Here is a 23,018-nt window from a genome sequence, read left to right as displayed (position 1 = left end):
TTTTTAAGTTGAAATTTTATAGAAGATGAGCAAAGTGATTATAAAACCAAACCAGCAAGAACAGTAGACTTTGAAGTGACCTAGTCCTAGCTCCTATCTTGTTTGTTTATTTGTTTGTTTTTAGATTAGAAAGTATAGTTTATTTAGAAAGTGAATTAGAGAGAAAGAAAGAGGAGATTCACCTCCCCAAGGCAGGGGAGGGGCCAAAGTCAGAAAACATGGCCTGGTCATAGCTCCTGTCTTAATCACATATCCTTGGTAGATGATTTGGGGCAAGTTACTCTCATAGAACCTCAATTCTTCACCCAGAACACTTACAGTGTTCTTGTGGGGACTTAATGAGATAACATATGGATGGTGCTTAGCACATAGAAAGGGCTCTGCAAAAGTTTGCCCCTTTCTCATTTGAAAATGATGGTACCATCTTTGAAAATCATCCCTTCTAGATCTATTATTCTATAACGTCTATTGTCTTGATTCTGAACAACACTAGAATTCCTGGATTACAATGTCAAACTTGCAAGCTGTTGGGCACTATCTCTCAGTCATTTGCCATGACATTTTCTTCTCCTAGTATCAACCAATGGTCCCCAATAACCTCAACCAGAAAACAGCCCCCTGATCTGTGTACAATGGGAAAAGATTATGATCAGTTCTTATTTGATGAAAGAAAACAGGTAATTCACATTTTATTCTCATAATTTCCACTCATTCACACAAATATCCTAAATAAATGGCTTTTAACCCATAACTTACCACACCCCACCTGCCACCCACTTATTTGGGCAAATGCTGTCTCATGTGCTATATAAAGAAGAGGTAAGGTCTTTGCCAGGAAAAAGCTGCATATCAATTGCTGAGTCCATTTTTTACATCCCTGAGTAATGTCTGTCCTTTTTTTTTGTCTCCTCTCAGAATGCCATTGACATCCTGGGTTTCAGCTCAGAGGAAAAAGTTGGGATCTACAAGCTGACAGGAGCTGTGATGCATTATGGGAACATGAAGTTCAAGCAGAAGCAGCGAGAGGAACAGGCAGAGCCAGATGGCACCGAAGGTAACCACATCTAGGAAGGAGAATGAGATTCGACTCTCCATCTGTGTTCATATGTGGACTAGTCCACATGGGATAAACTGCATTTACCTCCAGAGCTCCTCTTCCAAAATTGTATAACCCAAATTGGGTTGCCTGAAGCTTATTGTACAAGCACTAGGAAAGGCCATTCACCCACCCAAGGACTCCTAGAGTAATGGAGTCTTGAAAAACAAAAATTCTCATTCTTGTAAATGAATAATCACCCTCCACTCCATTATATTTTGCCACCTATTGGTATATGAAATGTTGTCTCTTTAAGGTGGACTATTGTGTGAGACTATATTGGTAAATTAACTTCACTTTATCCATGCCTATCTTAGGACTATGTTCATAATATAGTCCTAATCATTCAGGCCTGTAACAAAGCCTTTGTTAAAATTTTGGGGCAGGTTTTCTTCCTCCTATCACTTGCACTCCTAACATCTATTGAATTCGACCCTGAACCAAGAACTGGTGAACAAATCTTTCTTCCTGTAACTCTCACCTGGCTGATCCCACCATCACCCTCTCCCTCATTCCTAAGAGGCCTGGAAATAGAGCAGAGGGCAGCAGGAAGGACTGAACAGCAACAGGACTCACCCCCACATGTCCTACTCACTGGAATTCTTACCTCTCACAATGCATCTCACAAGTTCCCCGAATAAAAGCTTAGCAACACGGGTCATCCCTGATCATTCTACCTTTTGGTTACATCCCCACAGTGTGTAAAGCAAAGGAATGGTAGCCACAAAGTAAAAGCCAGGAAAATCTACATGACCTTATCAGTGTCCCAGAAAAGCTCACCTAATTAGGTTAGGCCTCCCTGGGATAATCTCCCTTCTTATTTACTCAGAGTCAGCTAATTGGAAACCTCATCATGAGAGTGAGATCCCATCATATTCACAGGTTCTGCCCACACTCAAGTAAAGGAGATTGTACAAGACATGTGCACCAGAGGTCTCAAATCTTGGGGCCATCTTAGAACCCTACCCATTACAGTTGATATACACCAACTAAATGAAGAGAGACTCAGAGTTCATGCAACAAACACTTCTGACTGGGATAATCAGGGAAGGCTTCCTAGAGGAAGGGGAACTCACTTGGATTTTGAAAGATGAATAGGATTCCAAAAGATGTGAATAAGAGATCAGTCTAGGCAGAAGAACTGTCATGAGCAAGGGAATAGAGGAAAGAATGTGATGGGGACCAAGTAACAAAGAGTTATCCAGTTTGGCTATTGAATAGGATATGTACAGTGGGTTTGTAAGTGATGAGAATTTTAAAGTTATGATTTTGGCATCAGTTTGGGAAGGCCAATGATAAGTGTCAAGATGAGTGGTTTAGAATGTATGTGGTAGGCCACAGAAGCTCCTGTCCAAGTAACCATGAAATACATGTGAACATCTGAAGTCAATTGGTCAACATCTAAGTTCATCAAGAGTGGGGATCTTGAAGAAAAAAATGCATCAACCACCTAAGCAAGGGTGGACTTATATTGATATAGCTTACAGAGGAGTTCCAGACCCTCTTCCAGTCCTAAGATCTGTGTGTTGAGAAACAAAAGGTCAAGGCCTCTGCTTAGGGCCTGTGCTCCAATGATATCAATGATGACACCAATCTGAGTTAATATCTGCTGAGTGCTCACTATGCACTTGGTATACTGTCACTGTCCCCCATTTGACAGATGACAAAACTGAGGTATGAAGAAGCAAAACAAAAATATGAACCTAGGCAGTCTGACTCTAGAGTCCAGGCACTTTGCCACTATGCTATTATACAACCGCTGGAAGCCATGGAAAGACCAGCCATTTTGAGGGTGAAATGAGCTGCACCTGGCACCTGTCTGAACACATACATGTAAGGGATAAGAGAAGGATATAGTCACCCTATGCTTCCAAGTTTAAATGACTAGTAGAAGAATAACGGTGCCATCCACCCAAGTGGGCAAAGCAGAGAGAAGAGATAGTTTGAGCAAAACAAGGCATGTGTTTGGCCTCTGATTAAGTACTTAACAAATACTGCCTTGGATTTTTATTAACTTGTCTCCCCAACCAACAATGAGGTGAGGCTGTCAGCCAAGGAGGGGCTTTCCCCAAGAAATAGCATTTCTCTACCTTCTCAACAAGTTCATTGTAGGCCCCCAGGTTTTTCTCAAAGACAATGAATGTCCACTGAAATATATGAGACAATGTAGCCCATGAACTATAAGAAATTGACAGCATTCAACTGCGTTTGAAGATATTCACACACTTGAAGGCAGGGTCAAAGTTTTGTACTTCTCTCTCAGCTATTAGCATGACACTTTGCTTAAATTAGGAAGGTGCCTACTGTATACAGCCAATTGTTCAAATGGTGCCTCCTTTACTCATATACCAGCTTAATGTAATATCAGACTCCAGTTTTACTATGGAATTAATTTATTTGTTATCAATTCAGAATATCAGTAGGTCAAGATCAACCAAGAAGTTTATCATTGGTAAAGGTTGCATCTAGGAAGCAAATTGGAATTTTTGAGACCCACAGTCTCCTGGATTATGGGACTGAAGCTTCACTGGACAAGTCTAGGCCTAGCACAGGTAGCAGAACATGGAAACATTAAAAGTTACAGAAAACACTTCTGGGAGGAGTCGGGGCCTGACTGGATTCTTCAGCAGCTACTGTTTTTGCATGATGCCATTTATTCTCTTCCTTCAGTGGCTGACAAAGCCGGATACTTGATGGGTCTAAATTCTGCAGAAATGCTGAAGGGCCTATGCTGTCCAAGGGTGAAGGTTGGGAACGAATATGTCACTAAAGGGCAAAATGTCCAACAGGTAATGGAGATTATCTGAATCCAGCTGACTGGGGTATTTTGCTATCTTATTCATCATCCTAAAGTTCTGTCAGTTGCAGGTATCAGAAATGTATGCGAAACTGGCTTTAGCGTTAAGAGGGAATTCATTTTCAGACCTCAGAGGCAACTCAGGGAATTCAAATCAAAGAGTGCCCATTAAATACCATGAGGGTCTGGAACCAGAAAGTGCAGAGCCCTCAACAGCCAGGCAGTCTCCCGCCAGCTCCTTCTCTGGGTCTCATGAGCTGTCATCTTTCTCCCCTGTTGTGTCCTTTCTAGACAGATAAGCTTCCTCCACCTCTCCTGTCCATGACCATCCCATGGCTCCCAAGTTTATGTCTCCAAGTTTCCAACCTCACTCTGAGACTGAAAGCATTGACTTTTGATCCCAATTCCAAATTTTTAAGAGAGACACTCAATGAATTCAACCTAGATCAAGTGTCTGCCTCTGGTCTAATTAAGTGTGGCCAGGGGCTGGAGTCATGTGTTATAACCACGGTTGTTAGAAAACCATCTTTGTAACCAGGATAGTTCTCAGAGAAAAGGGAACATCATAAGCTGGCAAACACCTCAAGAAATACTTAATATTATGTTGAATTATATGAAACTGCCAAAATCCAAGTGCTTTTTACCTTCAAGATGTCAATTGTGTATGTTTCAACTTAATGCAACCACAAAAACACTAATTTGAGGGTTGAATGGGTGATCCTTCAAGGTGACCAACTCAGTGGGTGCGCTGGCCAAAGCCATCTATGAAAAGATGTTCCTGTGGATGGTCACCCGCATCAACCAGCAACTGGACACCAAGCAGCCCAGGCAGTACTTCATCGGGGTCTTGGACATTGCTGGCTTTGAGATCTTTGATGTGAGTTGTTTGGGTAAACAACTGACTGAAAAAGACCCTTCTACTTTTTGTCTGTTTTGTTGAATCCCCAGTGTTTTTTCCAAACCCACTCAAACTCTTTGGTATTTGAAACACCCAGTTCAACAGCCTGGAACAGCTGTGCATCAACTTTACCAACGAGAAACTGCAACAGTTTTTCAACCACCACATGTTCGTGCTGGAACAGGAAGAGTACAAGAAGGAAGGCATCGAGTGGGAGTTCATCGACTTCGGGATGGACCTGGCCGCCTGCATTGAGCTCATTGAGAAGGTAGAGAAATACTACTTCCCAGGGATCATGCCTCCTTGGTTGGGACCCTCTTGCTATGTTGCTCTGACTCTTCTCAGTTAATAGATTGATACCCCTAATCCCATGCTCCCAGGCTGTGAGCCTTTAGACAGATAGCTGAATCCCCTTGTGCAGAGAGGGTGAGTGCCCCAAATCTGTTCTGACACCTAAAGAGGTGCATGCGTGGTTAAAATCCAAGGGTTATGCCCAAGAATATGAGTAGAGCCCAAATGAGGACTATAAAATTTCTTACTTCTGCTTCTATTCCTCCTCTTTCTTAAAAGAGTTCCATGGAGGTAAACAGGATCACTCAATGGCCCAGATAGCCAGCATCTCATTGTTTAATAGTTTTCTATTGATATAAAATTCACCCTTTAAAAAATTTAGCAGTTTTTAGGATGTGCACAATGTTGTGCAATTTGACTTGCCCAAAGACCTGAGGAGGAGGAACCATAGAGCAGTGGGTTCTTGGAGCAATGTTACTAAGACAACAAAAGTTAATTAACTTTTTAAAAGAAATATCTATAATGTTTTGAGCACTGCTCATGTTGGAATGAGTATATCTTCCTAAGGTGACCATGAGAAATTCAGACATCATTGTTTGGCATATTACTCATATTATTTTATGGTCGTATCTGTAACTTTACTTTTTTGTAAATCTTGCTAAAGGTGAGCTATATTTATACACATATAATTCTATTCTATGTTCTTGTGTTTAACAAATATTAATTAAGCATATAGTCTATGTCCAGCACTGGTCGGTCATCCCCCAAACAGACTAAGAGCCTTGCTCTCACAAAGCTTACGTTTCACAGTTCCTTGTACCAGAGAAAGAGCACTAAAGAAGTTTCTTTTGGCTTCTCAAGAACACGGAGCCATGGATATGTACCACTAAATGTGGAGGCATGATCCCTGTTATCCTCTTTCCAGCCTATGGGCATCTTCTCCATCCTGGAAGAGGAGTGCATGTTCCCCAAGGCAACAGACACCTCCTTCAAGAACAAGCTCTATGACCAGCACCTTGGAAAGTCCAACAACTTCCAGAAGCCTAAGCCTACCAAAGGCAAGGCTGAGGCCCACTTCTCATTAGTGCACTATGCTGGCACCGTGGACTACAACATTGCTGGCTGGCTTGACAAGAACAAGGACCCCCTGAATGAGACTGTGGTTGGGCTGTACCAGAAGTCTTCACTGAAGCTGCTCTCCTTCCTTTTTTCCAACTATGCTGGTGCAGAAGCAGGTACAATTCTATCATTTTTTTCCCTCTGTGGAAACCTATGTGTAATTAGTCCTAACCCAGAGCTGCTCATGAAAAACCAGTAGTCAAACACAAGCTTCAGGTTGAGCTTGATTTAGTCATCTGTCTCTGATCTCCATTTTTCTTCCTCCTGTTCCTAGCCCTCCTCTTTCTTAAGAGATTGAGTTTTATGTGACCCAGATAGCCAGTATCACATTGTTTAACAGTTTTGTATTGAAATATGACTCACATATAATAAAATTCACCCTTTTAAAAATGTGCTGGTTTTTAGGATATACACAAGGTTGGGCAACCATCACCATTATTGGATTTGAGACCTTTTTTTTTTTTTTTTGAGTTGGGGTCTTGGAATCATACTCTGTCGCTCAGATTGGAGTGCAGTGGCATGCTCATGGCCACCACAACTTCGACGTGCCGAGCTCAGGTGATCCTTCCACCTCAGTCTTCCAAGTAGCTGGAATTACAGGCAGGTGCCACCATACCTGACTAATTTTTTGATTTATTGTAGAGACGAAGTCCCGCCAAGTTTCCCAGGTTGGTCTCACACCCATGGTCTCAGGCAATCCTCTCACCTCGGGTCTACCATAGTGCTGGGATTATGGACATGAGCCACCATGCCCAGCCAAGAACTTTTTTATCAACCCTGTAACCCATGAGCAGACACTCCCCATTCCTATCCCTAACCTCTGACAACTACTCATCTACTTTCTGTCTCTATAAATTTGCCTACTCTGGACATTGCATGTAATTTGAATTATGCACTACATGGTCTTTTGTGTCTGGCTTCTTTCACTCAGGCTAATGTTTTCAAGGTTTGTCTATATTGTAGCATATAGGCAAAGAATAGCTTTGTCTATAGACAAAGAATAGCTCATCGTATGATTATACCACATTTTGTCTGTCCATTTATCAGTTGATGTACTTTTGGCTATAGTGAACCATGCTGCTATGAACATTTGCTCACAAGTTTCTATGTGGACATATGTTGGCAATTATCTTGTGTATACATGGTACATAGGAGTGGAATTGCTGGGTCACATGATAACTATGTTTAACTGTTTGAGTAACTGCTGAACTCTTTTCCAAAGTGATTACACAAGCCAATATCACTTTCTAAGGTTACCAGTATACATATTTTTTAAATAGTTGCTAAAATAGTTTTTAAATTATTTGCTATTTTAATGAATAAATTTTTAAAACTAATGCTGTTAGGTTGAAAAGATGTGAAATACAATCATTCATTTGATGATTAGATCATTTTTAAAAATTAATGTCTAGCGTACTCTATGCAAAGGAATGTAATCAATGGGCACAAGTATAAACTTGAATGATAAAAATCATTTTCTTTACATCTGACCAGGCTGTCACTGACTAAGTGACTAAGCCATTGCATGACTTCACTTAGAGGTCGTGCCAACACTCTAACACAAGACCCTATGTAGATGTGGATCTGAGGAAGTGGCTCTCCTACCTCCCCTACTCCAACCCAGATGTGCATTCCTGCTAGACCCTGGGGACAAGAAGGGTGAAGTGAAAGGGATATGGAGGAAAGTGAGACATTTTCCCCAAGGCTAAATCTTGATTAAATATCCTGAAGGCTAAATCTAAAATTAAGCCATTCAGATATAACGGACATTGGAGACTCAGACGGGGAAGGGAGAAAGGGAGTGAGGGATGAAAAAAAATCACCTATCAGGTACAATGTGCATAGGTGAGGGTAGTGGGTACACTTAACACCCAGACTTCTTCACCATTATACAGTGCATTCACGTAACCAGAAACCATCTGTACCCCCCTAAGGGCACTGAAAATATTTTTTTAATTGTAAGAAAAAATTAAATTGAGTCTTTCAGAAAAAGCAGACCAAATATTATTGTCTCCAAATAAAGATGGCAAATTGGGTTGTTTCTTTTAGGGAAGAAAAAAAAATCAACTTATAGAACATGCTTTAGAAAATCCAGTTCTATTACTTTCATTTGCTTCCTCATTAAGAGATAAGCAGAGATTCAAGAATAAAAAGAGGTAAACTCATGAAAGAAACTACAGTCATGAAGAGGAAAATCTCAATCTTGCCTGTTACTCAGTTTGATTTCAGGTCTGATTTCTAAAAGAAAGGACTCTCCTTTCATTCTGAGAGTCTAGATTGTACTCCCAGTTAAATGCCTCCCACTACTCCATCCCCCACAGTGGTAAAGCTACGTATTCCCAAATCTGGGTAGTTTGGAAGCATGTTAAAAACAAACTAAACCCCAGGTCTTCCTCTAAAGGAAGCCATAACTCCCACTTCAGGGCTTGGAAGAAGTGATTTAAGAAGACCACCACTGTGTCCTCTGGCCTGCATCTGACATGCCCTTCTGTGTCTGTCTCCAGGTGACTCCGGTGGAAGTAAGAAGGGTGGGAAGAAAAAGGGATCCTCTTTCCAGACCGTGTCGGCCGTGTTCAGGGTTCGTATTCTGGCAGCTTTCAAGTTCAGTTGTTTTGCTGCCCAGTGAGATGATATTTGCTAAATGTGCTTGTTTTGGTTTATGTCCCAGGAAAATTTAAACAAATTGATGACTAACTTAAGGAGCACCCACCCTCACTTTGTACGGTGTCTGATTCCCAATGAGACGAAGACTCCTGGTGAGTACCAATCTGATCTTGCCAATTATTCCAGCAGAACAGGACACCCTGAGATGATCACAACATTCTGTAGGTGGTGTGTGTTTGGAAAAGGTCATTGTCTTTATCACCTCTCAAAGTAGTCTATGAAATAGGGTTCCCAGATTAAGCAAGGAAAAACACCAGCTGTTCCCAACACAAAGAAGTGATCGATGTTTGAGGCATATCCCAATTATTCAGATATGACCATTGTACATTGTATGCTTGGATCAAAATATCACATGGACCTTATAAATATGTACAACTATTATGTATTCATAACAATAAAAAATACCAGATGCCATGTTAAATTTCAACTTCAGGCAAACAAAAAAAATGTATTAGTATAAGTATGACTTATGCAATATTTGGCATATACTTACACTAAAAAAGTATTCATTGTCTATCTGAAATTCAAATTCAACCAGGCATCTTGTTTTTATCTGGCACCCCTACTATGAAATTGTATCCAAAATATTATGTGTGTGTGTGTGTGTGTGTGTGTGTGTGTGTGTGTGTGTGTGTGTACAGGAACATCTGACTCATAGCTTTCATAAGATCTTAAGGGCCTCTGCTGGCCCCCTTTACCCCCAAAGTTAAGAACCACTACATTTGGCAAATAATCATTTTAGAGCCAGGTGCAGTGACTCATGCCTGTAATCCCAACACTTTGGGAGCCTGAGGCAAGAGGATTGCCTGAGCTCATGAGTCTGAGACCATCCTGGGCAACATGGTGAGACCTCGTCTCTACAATATATCAAAAAAAAAAAATTAGCCAGGTGTGGTGGCACACACCTGTGGTTCTAGCTACTTAGAAGGCTAAAGTAGAAGGATCACCTGAGCTCAGCAGGTCAAGGCAGCAGTGGCCGTGAGCATGCCACTGCACTCCAGGCTGGGAGACAGAGTGAGGCTCCTACTCAGAAAAAAAATCAACTTAGATATCCCATAATAAAAACAGTATCAATGAGCCCATACTGTATGCCAGTCACTTTACTATACTATCTAATCCTTGTAATAGTTTTCTGCAAGATATATGTAAAGATCTCCATCTCACAGATAAGAAAACTGAGAACCAAAGGCCATACAGAACACCACGCAGTAGAGTAGACCTTTAACTGATTCACAAATATTCTTGGAGTGTAGCTGGTCTTCAATGTCATTTGTCACAAAGAGGAAAACACATTGTCACGTGGAGTTATGGCTATGGGGTAGCTCACTCACCAGCTGAGTTGTCTATGTCAAACACAGGTCTGCCCCTCATGGCTGGACATCCTGCCTCTGAGACATTGTGAGCAAACAGAGGTACCAACTGTCAAGGAAAGAAACCCCAGCTCTTAGCTGTTACTCCCCATGAGACCCTAAACCGAGCACTTGAGCTCTTTCTACCTTAATGTTCTTGTCTATAAAATGAGTATTAGAATGGCATTTTTATATATGATTTACTTATTTATAAAGTGGCTACCCACTTTTTTTTTTTTAGTTGGAGTCTCACTTTTGTCTCCCAGACTGGAGTGCAGTGGCACACTCACATCCACTGCAGCCTCGACCTGCTGGGTTTAGCCAATCCTTCCACCTCAGCCTTCCAAGTAGCTAGAACTACAGACACACGCCACCACACCTAGCTGGCTACTCACTTTTTTTTTTTTTTTTTTGAGTTGGAGTCTCACTCTGTCGCCCAGACTGGAGTGCAGTGGCCGCTCCCGGCCACCGCAGCCTCGACCCACTGGACTCCGGCGATCCTTCCGCCTCAGCCTTCCAAGTAGCCAGAATTACAGGCATGCGCTACCACGCCCAGCTGATTTTTTTTTATTTATTGTAAAGATGAGGTCTCGCTGCCCAAGCGGGTCTCGAACCCGCAGGCTCAGGCAGTCCACTCACCTCAGCCTCCCAAAGGCGCGGGATTACAGGCTGAGCCACCGAGCCCAGCTGCTACTCACTTTTAAAAATTAACTCATTCAACTCAACTTAGTAGCAGGATATTTTTTTTTAAAAACATAAGTACAAGTGCCCATGAAGGCCGAGATGACTGGAGAAAGGAGTGGGATAGAAATGATAAGGGGGATAAGGAGGAAAAATCCTTCCATGGCTGTAACATGAGATGGATGAGGCAGTAGTTCAGGAAACTTTTTAGAATTTTTGCACATTGGTACAAAAACAAAGGAGGAACCAGGTGTGGTGGCTCAAGCCTGTAATCCCAGCACTTTGAGAGGTCAAGGCAAGAGGATTGCCTGAGTCCAGGAATTCGAGACTAGCCTGGGCAACTTAGCCAGACTTTGTCTCTACAATAAGTCAAAAAATTAGCAGGGCATGGTGATATGCGCCTGTGGTTCCTACTTGGAAGGCTGAGGTAGAAAGATCATCTGAGCCCAGCAGGTCAAGGTTGCAGTGTCTGTGAGTGTGCCATTGCTTCCAGTCTGGACAACAGAGTGAGACTCTGACTAAAACAAAAAAATAAAAACTAAACTAGAGCAGAAGGGCCAGGTGCGTTGACTCACGCCTATAATCCCAGCAATTTGGGAGGCCAAGGTGAGAGGATTACCTGAGTCCACAGGTTTGAGACCAGCCTGGGCAACTAGGCAAGACCTCATCTCTACAATAAATCAAAAAAAATTTAGCCAGACATGGTGGCACATGCCTGTAGTTCCAGCTACTTGGAAGGCTGAGGTGGAAGGATCACCTCAGCCCTGCAGGTCGAGGCTACAGTGGCCATGAGTGTGCCACTGCCCTCCAACCTGGACAACAGAGTGAGACTCTGACTCAAAAAAAAAAAAAAGAGCTTATTAAAAAAAACTAAAACAAAGGAGGACCCTTTTCATGGACTTGCCAGAGAACACCTCAGACTTCGTTGCAAGGAAAAATGTAGAACAAGTCTTAAGAGAACCCAGATCAGAATTCTGAGTGCGCACATGTGAAGGGGCCCTGGAAAGAGGGAGAGTCCCAACTCCACTTGCTACCACCTTGCAAAGCCCTTGGCTTCTCTGGACCTGTGTCCCTCCAGGCCTTGCCCTCTCATAAGACGCCTCTGTGGGAGTTGAAGAAGAAAGGTCTACAGCTCTGAGTCAACACAACACCCAACAGAGTGCACAGCTTGACAGGCAGAGTGGCAGCTCCTGACTCCCCATTGTACAATGACGGTCTTTACATTTTCTTCTGACTCTAAAAGATGTGATTGTCTTATAATTATGTCTTTCCTCCCTGCTCCCAGCTCTTGAGGAGATGGAGGCCACGGCTATGTCTTTTACCACACTTGTCACACCAAACAACAGATATCAAGTGTTTAATGAGCCTTGGGGCTATTTTAATCTCTTTATTCATTTTAGCTCACTCAATCCTCACAACAGCCTTATGAAGTAGATACCACAAGTTGAATATCCCTTATCCAAAATGCTTGGGACTAAAACTGCTTCCAATTTTGGATTTTTTTTTTTTTTTTTGAGGGGAGGTAGTATTTTGGAATATTTGCATATACATAAAGAGATATCTTGGGGATGAGACACAAGTCTAAACATGAAATTTATTTATGTTTCACATACACTTTATCCACATAGCCTAGAAGTAATTTTATATAATTTTTCTAATAATTTTGTACATGAAACAAAGTTTTGACGGCAACCTGTCACATCAGGTCAAACATGGAATTTTCCACTTGTGGAGTCATGTTGGCTCTCAAAATGTTTCAGGCTTTCAAATCAGGGATGTCCAACCTGTATTATCATCTTTGTTTTATAAATTTGAAAAATTGAGGCAGAGAAAGTCCCAAGTTCACACAGCTAGTGTAAACACTGTAGCTGGGATCTGAGCCACTCAGAATCATCATCTGAGAAATAAAGGGAGTTAAACTAGATGATTCTAGGGTTCTCTCCACACTGAGACACTCTGAATTTCTAATACATTTTCTTTTCGGTCTTAATCCCTTTTTCTCTAGAGGATCACTGCCTGGTGGAACTTTTGGGAGTAATGGAAATGTCCTATGTCTGCATTTCCCAGTAGGGCAGCCACTGATTACATGAAATGTGACTGGTGCAAATTAGAAAGTGAATTTTTAATTTTAATAAATTTAAAGTCACATGTGGCTGGTCACTGTCACATATGGCTGGTCACTGTTGTATCTGACAGTGCAGCTCTAGCAAAGCCTTGGGAAGTGTCTAATTGTATACCAATCTTTCCTCACAGCAACCAGGGAAGCTTGTGAGCATTCTAGAAATTTCCATAAGGTTAAGTCAAAGCCAACCTTAGCCCACCTCTTCCCAGCAACTTAGGAAGTCCACGAGGAAAAGCCATCAGGTCACCATAGTCTCTCTCCTATAACCCATCACACAGCCCCGAGACAAAATTTTCTCCTCAGTTTGATTTATGCCTGACCCAGGCCAGTTACCAAGAATGCCCATGTTATCTCCCCAGGGGGTCTTGCCTCTCTGCCTCCTCCCCTTCCACCCCAGAGCAGGTGACTGTTACCCTATCTTCAGTCCTCTCCATCCTTTCCCACAGTCTTCCCTTCTCTGGTTTTTCTTCTCTTACTAAAGGTACAACCTGCGGGTTTTACATTCTCGCCCTTGAGTAGAGGTAGGAAGGCATTTCAGGTTATCTCAAGGGAAGCAAGGGCACACCACACTCATTCTTCCCTCCCTTCAAGCCTGCTACAGAATCAAGGGCTTTGGACAGGGAAAAGAGCAATATTTTGGCTTTTATTCCCATGGGTATGGGATGCTAGCATCTCCCCAAGGGGATGGGACTCTTTCTATTGTGGGACATGCAGGCAGGCTCATCCTTCACCCCAAAGCTGGCACTAATCTTCCCTCTCAAGTCTGGGTGCACTGGTGTGCCTCCATGGCCTCAGACCCTCAAGGACAAGTGGTGAGAACACTTCAGGCACACCTCCGGAATGTTCTCTCCCCAGGTGTGATGGACCACTACTTGGTCATGCACCAGCTGCGCTGTAACGGGGTCCTCGAGGGCATCCGGATTTGCAGGAAAGGATTCCCCAGCCGGATCCTCTATGCTGACTTCAAGCAGCGGTAGGCCACCTCTCCTTGGAGGGCACCTTGTGCATTCCCCAAAGACACTCCTTGGTCTGGGTGTTTGGAGAGCTCACGAGCCTCCCAGGGTTTCCATGGGCTTCATCTTTTGCTGGAGGGTTGAACCCATGCCCAAAGTGAGTGTTGGGCCAGCCGGGAGTGGTTCCAAGGCTCCAACCCTCTAGCCTGACTGTGACTCTAGGCCAGGAGGGCTCAATCTCTGCACTATGGGCATTTGGGGCTACATTATCCTTTATCGTGGAGGTTGTCCTAAAATTGTAGGATTTTAGCAGTATCCCTGACCTCTACTGAGAGAGGCTGGTAACAAACCACATCCCTCTCTAGCCCAAGCTGTGACAATCAACACTATCTCCAGACATTGCCCAATTGCCCCCAGTTGGAGCCCACAGCTCTAGACCAACTTTCTCTTCCTAGCTCCACCCTGGACCCACAAGTCCAGGCCTTGTCCAGGGTGGAGGAGAGGAGAGGCCCCTCCACAAGTAGTAGGACTGAGGTCTGCAAGTCACAGTTGATTTCAAGGCTCTTTTAAGTCAGATAAGAACCATTTCCTGGCAATTGAGGGAAACTGCAGGGGGTGGGGGCACACTTCATCAACAAGGGTAACTGCATACTGAGCATTTGTATACCTAACCCTGAATTGTACCCCACATCTTTAAAATAAAAAAGTTAAAAGTTAAAAAAAAAAGAACCATTTCCTCTGAAAGCAAAATTCCAGCCATGCATGTGGCTGAGCTTCCTTTTGTCATTTTTATTTTTTGTAGAGACAGGCTCTCACTATGTTGCCCAGCTGGTCTCGAACTCCTGGGTGCAAGCAATTCTCTCACCTCAGCCTCCCAAAGTGCTGGGATTATAGGTGTGAGCCACCACGCCCAGCCTTACCTTTCTTTCTTCTTTCATGTCTCTCTCCCCCACCCTGTCATAGCCCCCCTGCCTAGAATCAAACCCCAGATATCCCCCTCTCCTAGATTAATCAGATGTACAAAATTCTACTCCCTTCTAAGGCTGGAGCAGGAGAAGGTTCTAGAAGGCCTGATCTCAGGTACAGAGCCTTTGTGGGGGGTTAATCTATTCAGGAAATTTTGTCCTCTCTTCTCAGGTACCGGATCCTCAATGCCAGTGCCATCCCGGAAGGGCAGTTCATTGACAGCAAAAATGCTTCTGAGAAGCTCCTGAGCTCCATCAATGTGGACCGGGAACAGTACAAATTCGGCCACACCAAGGTGAGAACTGGTGAAGCTGGGACTCCCTCAGTGACCACAGCCCTGGGCTACTTGTTAGCTGATCAGAGCGAGGGGGATCTCTTCCCTCTTCTCGTCAATCTAACCATCCTGCCCAGTAGCCCAGGTAAAGGGAGCTGTGTATCCGGGTATGGACAGCTTTATCTCCTTGTTGCTTTGTAAGTGGCTGGAAGCTTCAATTAGAAGCCTCACCACAGAGCACCAGTGGGGAACACTAGTGTCCTGGAGGCAAAAAAGAGCCAAAAGGTGAGGAGAACATGAAAAGGACTCCAGGGACAGTGAGGCCTTGGGGAGAATGACTACAGCCAATAAATTAGCTTCCAGTTATTGAGCGTATCACCCAGTGAGAAGACTTCTGCATGTTTCAATGACTTCGCACACTCACCAGTGAGGTGAGCGTGATGGTGATGGGCTGGCACTCACAGCAGCGGGTTCTTGGGAGGGCAAGAAACTTGCTCCAGGTCGCATGGGTAGCGAGTGGCAAAGGTCGGCTTCAAGTCCTGGCCTGACTCTACAGCTCTCCTTCCCAGAAAGGGGCAGGCTGAGGTCCCAGCCAAGGAAGAGCCCCAGAGGGTGCCCTGTTTCCCTGGAAAGTCACGGGGGCAGTGGGTGATGGGGGCCCGAGAGTGGGACCAGCCTTCTCAGATGGCCAGAGAGAAGAGGAGGGGAAGGCAGACACATCTGTGAATCTGCCCTCATCAGGGCACAATTGCGCTCTGCGGTTACTTTCGGACTCCTCTTTGCTTCCTGTACGTGAGCTCTGTCCACGTGGCTTGGTGGGGCCTGGAGCCAACTTTAGAATGGGCCACCTCACTGCCCAGAGAGGGCCACTACTGAGACCAGAGCCACTGAGAAGTGAGTTTTTGGAAGCCAGATGGCTGTGGGTTCCCACCCAACGCTCTGAGGGTGAGAGTTGAGAGTGGGCAGAAACACACCCTCCAGGGCCGGGTTGAACCCCTGCTGAGGACAAAGCAGGGCTCATCTCTCTTTTCACGCAGGTGTTTTTCAAAGCTGGGCTCCTGGGGCTTTTGGAGGAGATGAGAGATGAGAAGCTGGTGACGCTGATGACCTGCACACAAGCCTTGTGCAGGGGGTACCTGATGCGAGTGGAGTTCAAGAAGATGATGGAGAGAAGGTGATGCAGGCTCTGCCTCTACCTCATCCTGTCCTCCCTGCTGTTGCTTCCTGCTTTTAGTCACGCACTTGTTCATTCTTTCATTCACTGTTCAGCCAACATCTACTGAGCAGCAGTCCTGCACTGCGTACTCTGCATGGTACTGGGGAGAGAGAAATGATCTCTGCCCTCAGGGAGTCACAGAGCAGTGGGAAGCAGACACGTGCATGGCTGGTGTTAACACCTGTGACAAGTGCCATGTTAGAGTTATACTCAAGGGAATGGGGGGTTGGTAAGGAAAAGCCCTCACCCTGGTTGGGGGATTGGGGAAATGGAGTGGCACGAAGGGTTCAGCAAGAAGAAAGCACATTCTTTTTTTGTTTGTTTTTGAGTCAAGGTCTCACTCTGTCACCCAGGCTGGAGTGTAATGGCACGCTCATGGCTACTGCAGCCATGACCTGCTGGGCTCAGGCGAACCTTTCCACCTCAGCCATCCAAATAGCTGGAACCACGGGCACATGCCAGCACACCCAGTAATTTTTAGATATATTGTAGAGACAAGGTCTCTCCAGGCTGCCCAGGCTGATCTCAAACCTCTAGGCTCAGGCAATCCTCTCGCCTCAGCCTCACAAAGTGCTGGGATTACAGGGAGTGAGCCACTGTGCACAGCTGAAAGCATGTTCTGAAGGAAGCTTTGCATGACCTGAGACAGGATGGGCCGGGAGGGAGCCCACCAAGCAGGTCACTGTTATTGGAGCACAGGGCAAGAAGCCGGTGGCAGAGGTCTCCATGCGTGTCACGTTCAGGAGCCCAGACTGCACCCTAAACTTGATGAGGAACAATGGAAGGTGTGTGAGGAGATGAGGGATGGGGTCGGGTCACTCTGGCAGCTAAGAAGAGAGTGATTATAAGGGACAAGAGAGGGCAAGACCACACTGTGGCAGAAGTTCAAATAAGAGATGACAAGGACCTGAATTAGGACATAGTCAATGGGTGAAAGAGGAGGACATGGATTGAGGAATGTTTCAGTCTTGTTCCCTCCATAATTCAAGGCAAGGGACAGCAGCACTGATGACTGGTTATGCATGGGGATTGCAGGGACAAGGGACTTTGGGTGGAAGCCTGTTCCCCCTTCTTCCTCGGTCCCCTGGGTAGCTCCGACATTGCCAGTGCCATCATGGTCCGCCATTGTGTTAGGCAGGAATAACTCCCAGGCATCTGGCTTGGTGAAGCAAATGAAAACCAGCAGGGAAATGAAAAACATCCAAGAAGGGAAAGATAAGTGCGTTTTCAGGAACCTGTGATCTATGTAAATATGAAGCTGTGGAGGGTAAAAGCGGGGAGATCGTGTGGGTGACGCTGGAATGTGGGCAGCAGTCAAAATTAGGAAATTAGATCAGCCCTACAAGGGCAAGCGACTGGGAGATAACCAAAGACAGGTTCTGGGTTTCCTCTATCACTTTAGCAGGAACGGGGAGCCCACGTGGCAAAATACAATGAAACGGGGAAAACGTTTTACCAAGAAATTAAAGGCAGAGAGAGTTTCAAAAAGGTGAGGTCGATTAACATATCAAATGAGGGAGAAAGACTCAATAAAATATGAATGACAGATGCTCATCGCATTGGCCATTAGTGTTTTCAGTAGGGTAGCAGAGGGGCCACCAGGCGACCAGGAGATCCACAGAAGGCCCCACACCCTCTCTTACCCCCTGACCTTTGCACGGGCTGTTTCCTCCACCCCTCATTTGCAGACTGACTCTGGATCCATAGGATCTGCAAGGCTTGGCTGCACCTCCTTCCTAGTTAGCTAGGTCCTGGGACCCATGGGGGACAGGTGGGGGCACAGAGATCAGCTTTGCTGTGGTTCTTAAGCTGTGTCCTAACGGGTGTACAGGGACTCCATCTTTTGCATCCAGTACAACATCCGCTCTTTTATGAACGTCAAGCACTGGCCTTGGATGAACCTGTTCTTCAAAATCAAGCCCTTGCTGAAGAGCGCAGAGGCTGAGAAGGAGATGGCCACCATGAAGGAAGACTTTGAGCGAACCAAGGAAGAACTAGCCAGATCCGAGGTTCGCCGGAAGGAGCTGGAGGAGAAAATGGTCTCCCTGCTGCAGGAAAAGAATGACCTCCAGTTGCAGGTTCAGTCTGTAAGTACCTTCCGCCTGAGAAGGCAAAACACAGATTCTGGAGGACAGAAAAGAGGGAGAAACGTAGAGGCCCCAACGGGTGTCTATTCAAGAGACAGTGATGCCACCCAGTGGTCATTTGGAGTATGGCAGCACCACTCCGCGTAAAAGAAGGACTGGCCCCGGCTTAGCCAAAGCGGTGCCTCTGAAAATATGTCTGCAAAGTAGATCTGTGCTCTCCATGGTTTCCGTCTTCCATAGCGGAGTTAGACGTTATTTTGCTGTGGGTATGAGGAATGTGTGTCATAATAAAGAGCTGTCAGGCGTACATCATGCCTTTTAAAAAGCATTTCTATAAAAAGAAATTTCTAAAATTAAATAACCCAATTCAAAGTTGAAAGAAAAGTTTTTATATATGATTTACAATAATATGAGTATACTTTAAAACGCTTTAAAATATGCATTGTTATCAGAGAAGTAGGGAAAATGAAACCATGTAATTGACTGATTTCACAATTAAGACATTTGTAATTGTCCCTTTTTAAGAAACCCCCCAATACTTTTACCTTTTGGATTACATGAAAAGCGTTTTCTGCTCCCTCTGTCACTTTCCCAGTTCTTCGATGCATTTCTTAGATGCATTTTTCCAGGCATAGTGGGCAAGAGAACAAGTTTTGGAACCAGATAACTGGACTTAATATCCCAGATCCTCCACTTGATGGCTGTGTGACTATGGACAAGTTACTTATTCTCTTTGTGCCTCAGATTTCTGATCTGTAAAATGGGCATGGTCAAAGTTCTGGCCTCATATGGTTGTTGAAGAATCAGAGCGACTAATGCATGTAAAATGTCTAGCACATAGCTCATGTTTATAGATGTCCAATAAGCACTAGCACATATTCCTACCAACCTCTTTCCTTCCACTACCCTGCCATGTGTGTTCAGTTCTTAAAATAGGAACTTCATTCAAGACCAGAATTAGCAAATCTTGGCCTGTCCAAGAGACTCACCACAGAGTCTTCTGGGACATCATGTATGCATTCAATCATGGATTCTTGTGTGTTTTTAATTTTCTGTTCTATAGCTCAAGGAGGCACAACTAGGGAGATACAAGCAGGACTTTTCTGTCGAAAGTTAAAAGGTAGTGAGCTTAGGGTAGCAAAAAGTAGTCATTTTTCAACTGGTGGAAGCAGGAAGAGTGAGATGGCTGGATGTCCAAATTTGGTGAATTTCTAAAGTTTCATTCTTTAGAGTGAACTTACAACAAAGAACATTGAACCATATGTTCTCACTCATAAGCGGACCTTGAACAATTATCATAATACTATGAGAAAGGGATTTGCAGTAGTTGGAAACCTCCAGGGGAGGGAAGCAGCGTTGGCAGTAGTGGGAAACTGCCCGGGGTGGGGCACACCTCATCAGCAAGGGTACCTACATAGTGAACATTTGTATACCTAACCCTGAATCACATTCCACATCTTTAAAATGAGAAATTGTACAAAAAAGAAAAAGGGGATTCTTGGACCATGAAATTAAAAATGATCTCAATAACTATATGTGGTTGAGAATCCAAAATAATATCTATTTTCACAGGCCTCCCCATGTTAGCCCCAATCCTTTTATTTGTAACCTAATAAACCATGTTTCATCTGGAAAAAAAAAGTGAACTGACAGCTTCATGAACTCCTTTGTTTGAAATTGCTTTGAGTGAATTTCCATTAAATGATGATGTCCTTGGTGGTTTAAAAAAAAAAAAGAGTACATGAGTGGTATGTAAGTATTCATGCGCGTGTGTATGCATGTTTGTGTGCATTACCCATTACTCAGCTTAGGTCTAGAGGAAGGGCTTTTAAAGGGTAAGGGCTTTTCCTCCTAGGAAAAGTCTCTAAGAGACTGATCAAAACTTACAATGAACCGGTTCTTTCAGGAAACAGAAAATCTGATGGATGCCGAGGAACGGTGTGAAGGACTCATTAAAAGCAAGATCCTACTAGAAGCAAAAGTCAAGGAACTCACTGAGAGATTGGAAGAAGAGGAAGAAATGAATTCCGAACTGGTTGCCAAGAAGAGGAATCTGGAAGATAAATGCTCCTCTCTCAAAAGAGATATTGACGACCTGGAGCTGACCCTGACAAAAGTTGAAAAGGAGAAGCATGCCACAGAGAACAAGGTAGACTCAAGGGGTCCCCAGGCTCCTGGCCAGTCCTCACCATCCTTCCGTAAAGAGAAAGGTTGGACAGGAGTCTCATCAACCCAACACTGTCTGGAAGTGAGAGGCAGGAAGCAAGGTGGGGGCGATTAAGATTCTAACAAGTTCAGTCCTTGGCCTCGTTCTCCATCCCACTGGTTCTTCTCAGTTCTCCCCGATTGGACCACAAACTTCTAGCATTTCTTCAAGAGGAAGGACCATTTCAAATTTATCTTTGTGTCTCATAGCACCTAGCACAGGGATAGCAAATAAAAATGCCTACAAGGGTCAGGAAAATCACGAAGGAGGCAGAAAACAATTATACCAAGGATTGACGGGCAGGAGAACCAAGGATTGATGGGCAGGGGGATCAGGCAGGGTTTAAACTAATGAAGACTTCGGAAAAGTCATTTTGAGTTACTTAGTCAAATGATGAATCCAGGCCGGACACAGTGGCTCATGCCTGTAATCCCAGCACTTTGGGAGGCCGAGGTGGGAGGATCACTTGAGGCGTGGTATCACATTCTTGTGTTCCCAACTACTCAGGAGGCTGAGGTGGAAGAATCATCTGAGCTCAGGAGGGCAAAGCTGCAGTGAACTATGATCGAGCCACTACACTCCTGCCTGCCTGGGTGACAGAGTGACAAAACAAAACAAAACAAAATCCAGATACCCTAGGACCCAACCATTCTGCTCCTGGGAGGTATAGACCATGGAATTCTACCATAAGCTTTTTTTTTTTTTTTTTTGAGTCGGAGTCTCTGTCTCCCAGGCTGGAGTGTAGTGGCACGCTCATGGCCACCCCAGCCTCTACCTGTTGGGCTCCAGCGATCCTTCTGCCTCAGCCTTCCAAGTAGCCAGAACTGCAGGCACACGCTCCCACACTCGGCTAATTTTTTATTTATTGTAGAGACGAAGCCTCGCTAAGTGGCCGGAGCTGGTCTCGAACCCGTGGGCTCAGGCAATCCACTCACCTTGGCCTCTCAAAGTGTTTGGATTACAGGCTGAGCCACCAAGCCCGGCCATAAGTTCTTACAGGGACATGCACCAGGATGTAGCCGCATTGCTTGTGTGAGAGAGCTGAAGGCAGTACCAGGGTCCACCACTGGGGGGATGGAGAGGTGAAATGTGGCAGGTACACACCTACACAGCCGCCATTAGTAGCAACAGGCTTCTGCACGCAGGGCAGCAAAGATGAATAGTAAATACCTACCACTGAGTGGTGGGAAAATGTTTTTAACAAATGAACTACACAACATGATGGCATTTATGTAGACATAAGTCACATCCACACAACACACTTAAAAATATGGAAAACACATGACATGATTCCTATCATAATGATTGCCTATGAGGTAGGGTAAGGGATGAGGACTGCTGAGTCTAAGATGACAACAGCAGTTGACACTCAGAGTCAGTGTTGGATAGATATTTGGGAGCGATGGGAAGAGACACTAAAGAGGGGTGAGGACTGTGGCAAACTGGAGAGTTCTTGCCCTGTCCACTGATGGCAGCCATGACTCAGCCTCAGCCAACTGCTGTCAGGTGGGAATGAGAAGCCAGCATTGCAGACCGACAGGCTCAATTCCAGGAGGTAAAAAAGTAGTAGTCAACAAGAAATTTAAAAAAAAAACAAACAAAGGAAAAGAAGCAATAGCTTTTGTGGTTGGAAGCTTCTGGTTTAATTGTTTCCATATTAAACTGGTGTTGGTATTTCTTTAGGTAAAAAATCTTTCTGAAGAAATGACAGCACTTGAAGAAAACATTTCCAAGTTGACCAAAGAAAAGAAATCTCTCCAGGAAGCCCATCAGCAAACATTGGATGATCTTCAGGCTGAAGAAGATAAAGTCAATGGTCTGATCAAAATAAATGTCAAGCTTGAACAGCAAACAGATGATGTGAGAATATTTTACTACTATGCCTTTTAGCATTGATTACTTGTGGAAGCACAGGCAGGAGAGGGTCAAACTGGGACGTAGGGCTTAAGCGTACAGACTGGAGTCAGAATCCCAGAGTTCAGACCTCAGCCCCACCCTGACCCTGAATGAGTCTGGGCTACTGAGTCAGTCGCTTAACCTCACAAAGCTCATTTCTACCTTGTGAAATAGGGGCATGAGAAACTCTCCCTCAAAGGGTTTTCATGAGAAACTCAGCATGTAGAAAATGTTCATTAAGCCGGGCTCAGTGGCTCAACCTGTAATCCAGCGCCTTTGGGAGGCTGAGGTGAGTGGATTGCCTGAGCCTGCGGGTTTGAGACCCGCCTGGGCAGGCTAGACCTCATCTCTACAATAAATCAAAAAATTAGCCGGGCATGGTAGTGCACGCCTGTAGTTCCAG

At 44.5% G+C, this 23,018-nt stretch overlaps 1 protein-coding gene across 1 annotated transcript in view; it reads left to right on the top strand.

The window, feature by feature from the left end:
* MYH13 (myosin heavy chain 13) overlaps positions 1-23,018 on the top strand; it is a 60,711-nt gene that overhangs the window by 17,766 nt on the left and 19,927 nt on the right. Inside the window, exons 11-23 of the mRNA XM_008050754.1 lie at positions 916-1,054; positions 3,767-3,885; positions 4,621-4,770; positions 4,889-5,059; positions 6,008-6,317; positions 8,706-8,779; positions 8,870-8,957; positions 13,873-13,990; positions 15,108-15,231; positions 16,248-16,384; positions 18,258-18,513; positions 20,420-20,662; positions 22,403-22,579. Coding sequence (XP_008048945.1) covers positions 916-1,054; positions 3,767-3,885; positions 4,621-4,770; positions 4,889-5,059; positions 6,008-6,317; positions 8,706-8,779; positions 8,870-8,957; positions 13,873-13,990; positions 15,108-15,231; positions 16,248-16,384; positions 18,258-18,513; positions 20,420-20,662; positions 22,403-22,579 — 2,106 coding nt within the window. The remainder of the gene's footprint in view (positions 1-915; positions 1,055-3,766; positions 3,886-4,620; positions 4,771-4,888; positions 5,060-6,007; positions 6,318-8,705; positions 8,780-8,869; positions 8,958-13,872; positions 13,991-15,107; positions 15,232-16,247; positions 16,385-18,257; positions 18,514-20,419; positions 20,663-22,402; positions 22,580-23,018) is intronic.

Source organism: Carlito syrichta, unplaced genomic scaffold, assembly GCF_000164805.1.
Source record: "Carlito syrichta isolate Samal-C Ts95f unplaced genomic scaffold, Tarsius_syrichta-2.0.1 Scaffold153648, whole genome shotgun sequence".
Classification (NCBI taxonomy): domain Eukaryota; kingdom Metazoa; phylum Chordata; class Mammalia; order Primates; family Tarsiidae; genus Carlito; species Carlito syrichta.
The sequence above is the reverse complement of the archived record's forward strand: the minus strand, read 5'-3'. Positions and strand labels throughout refer to the sequence as shown.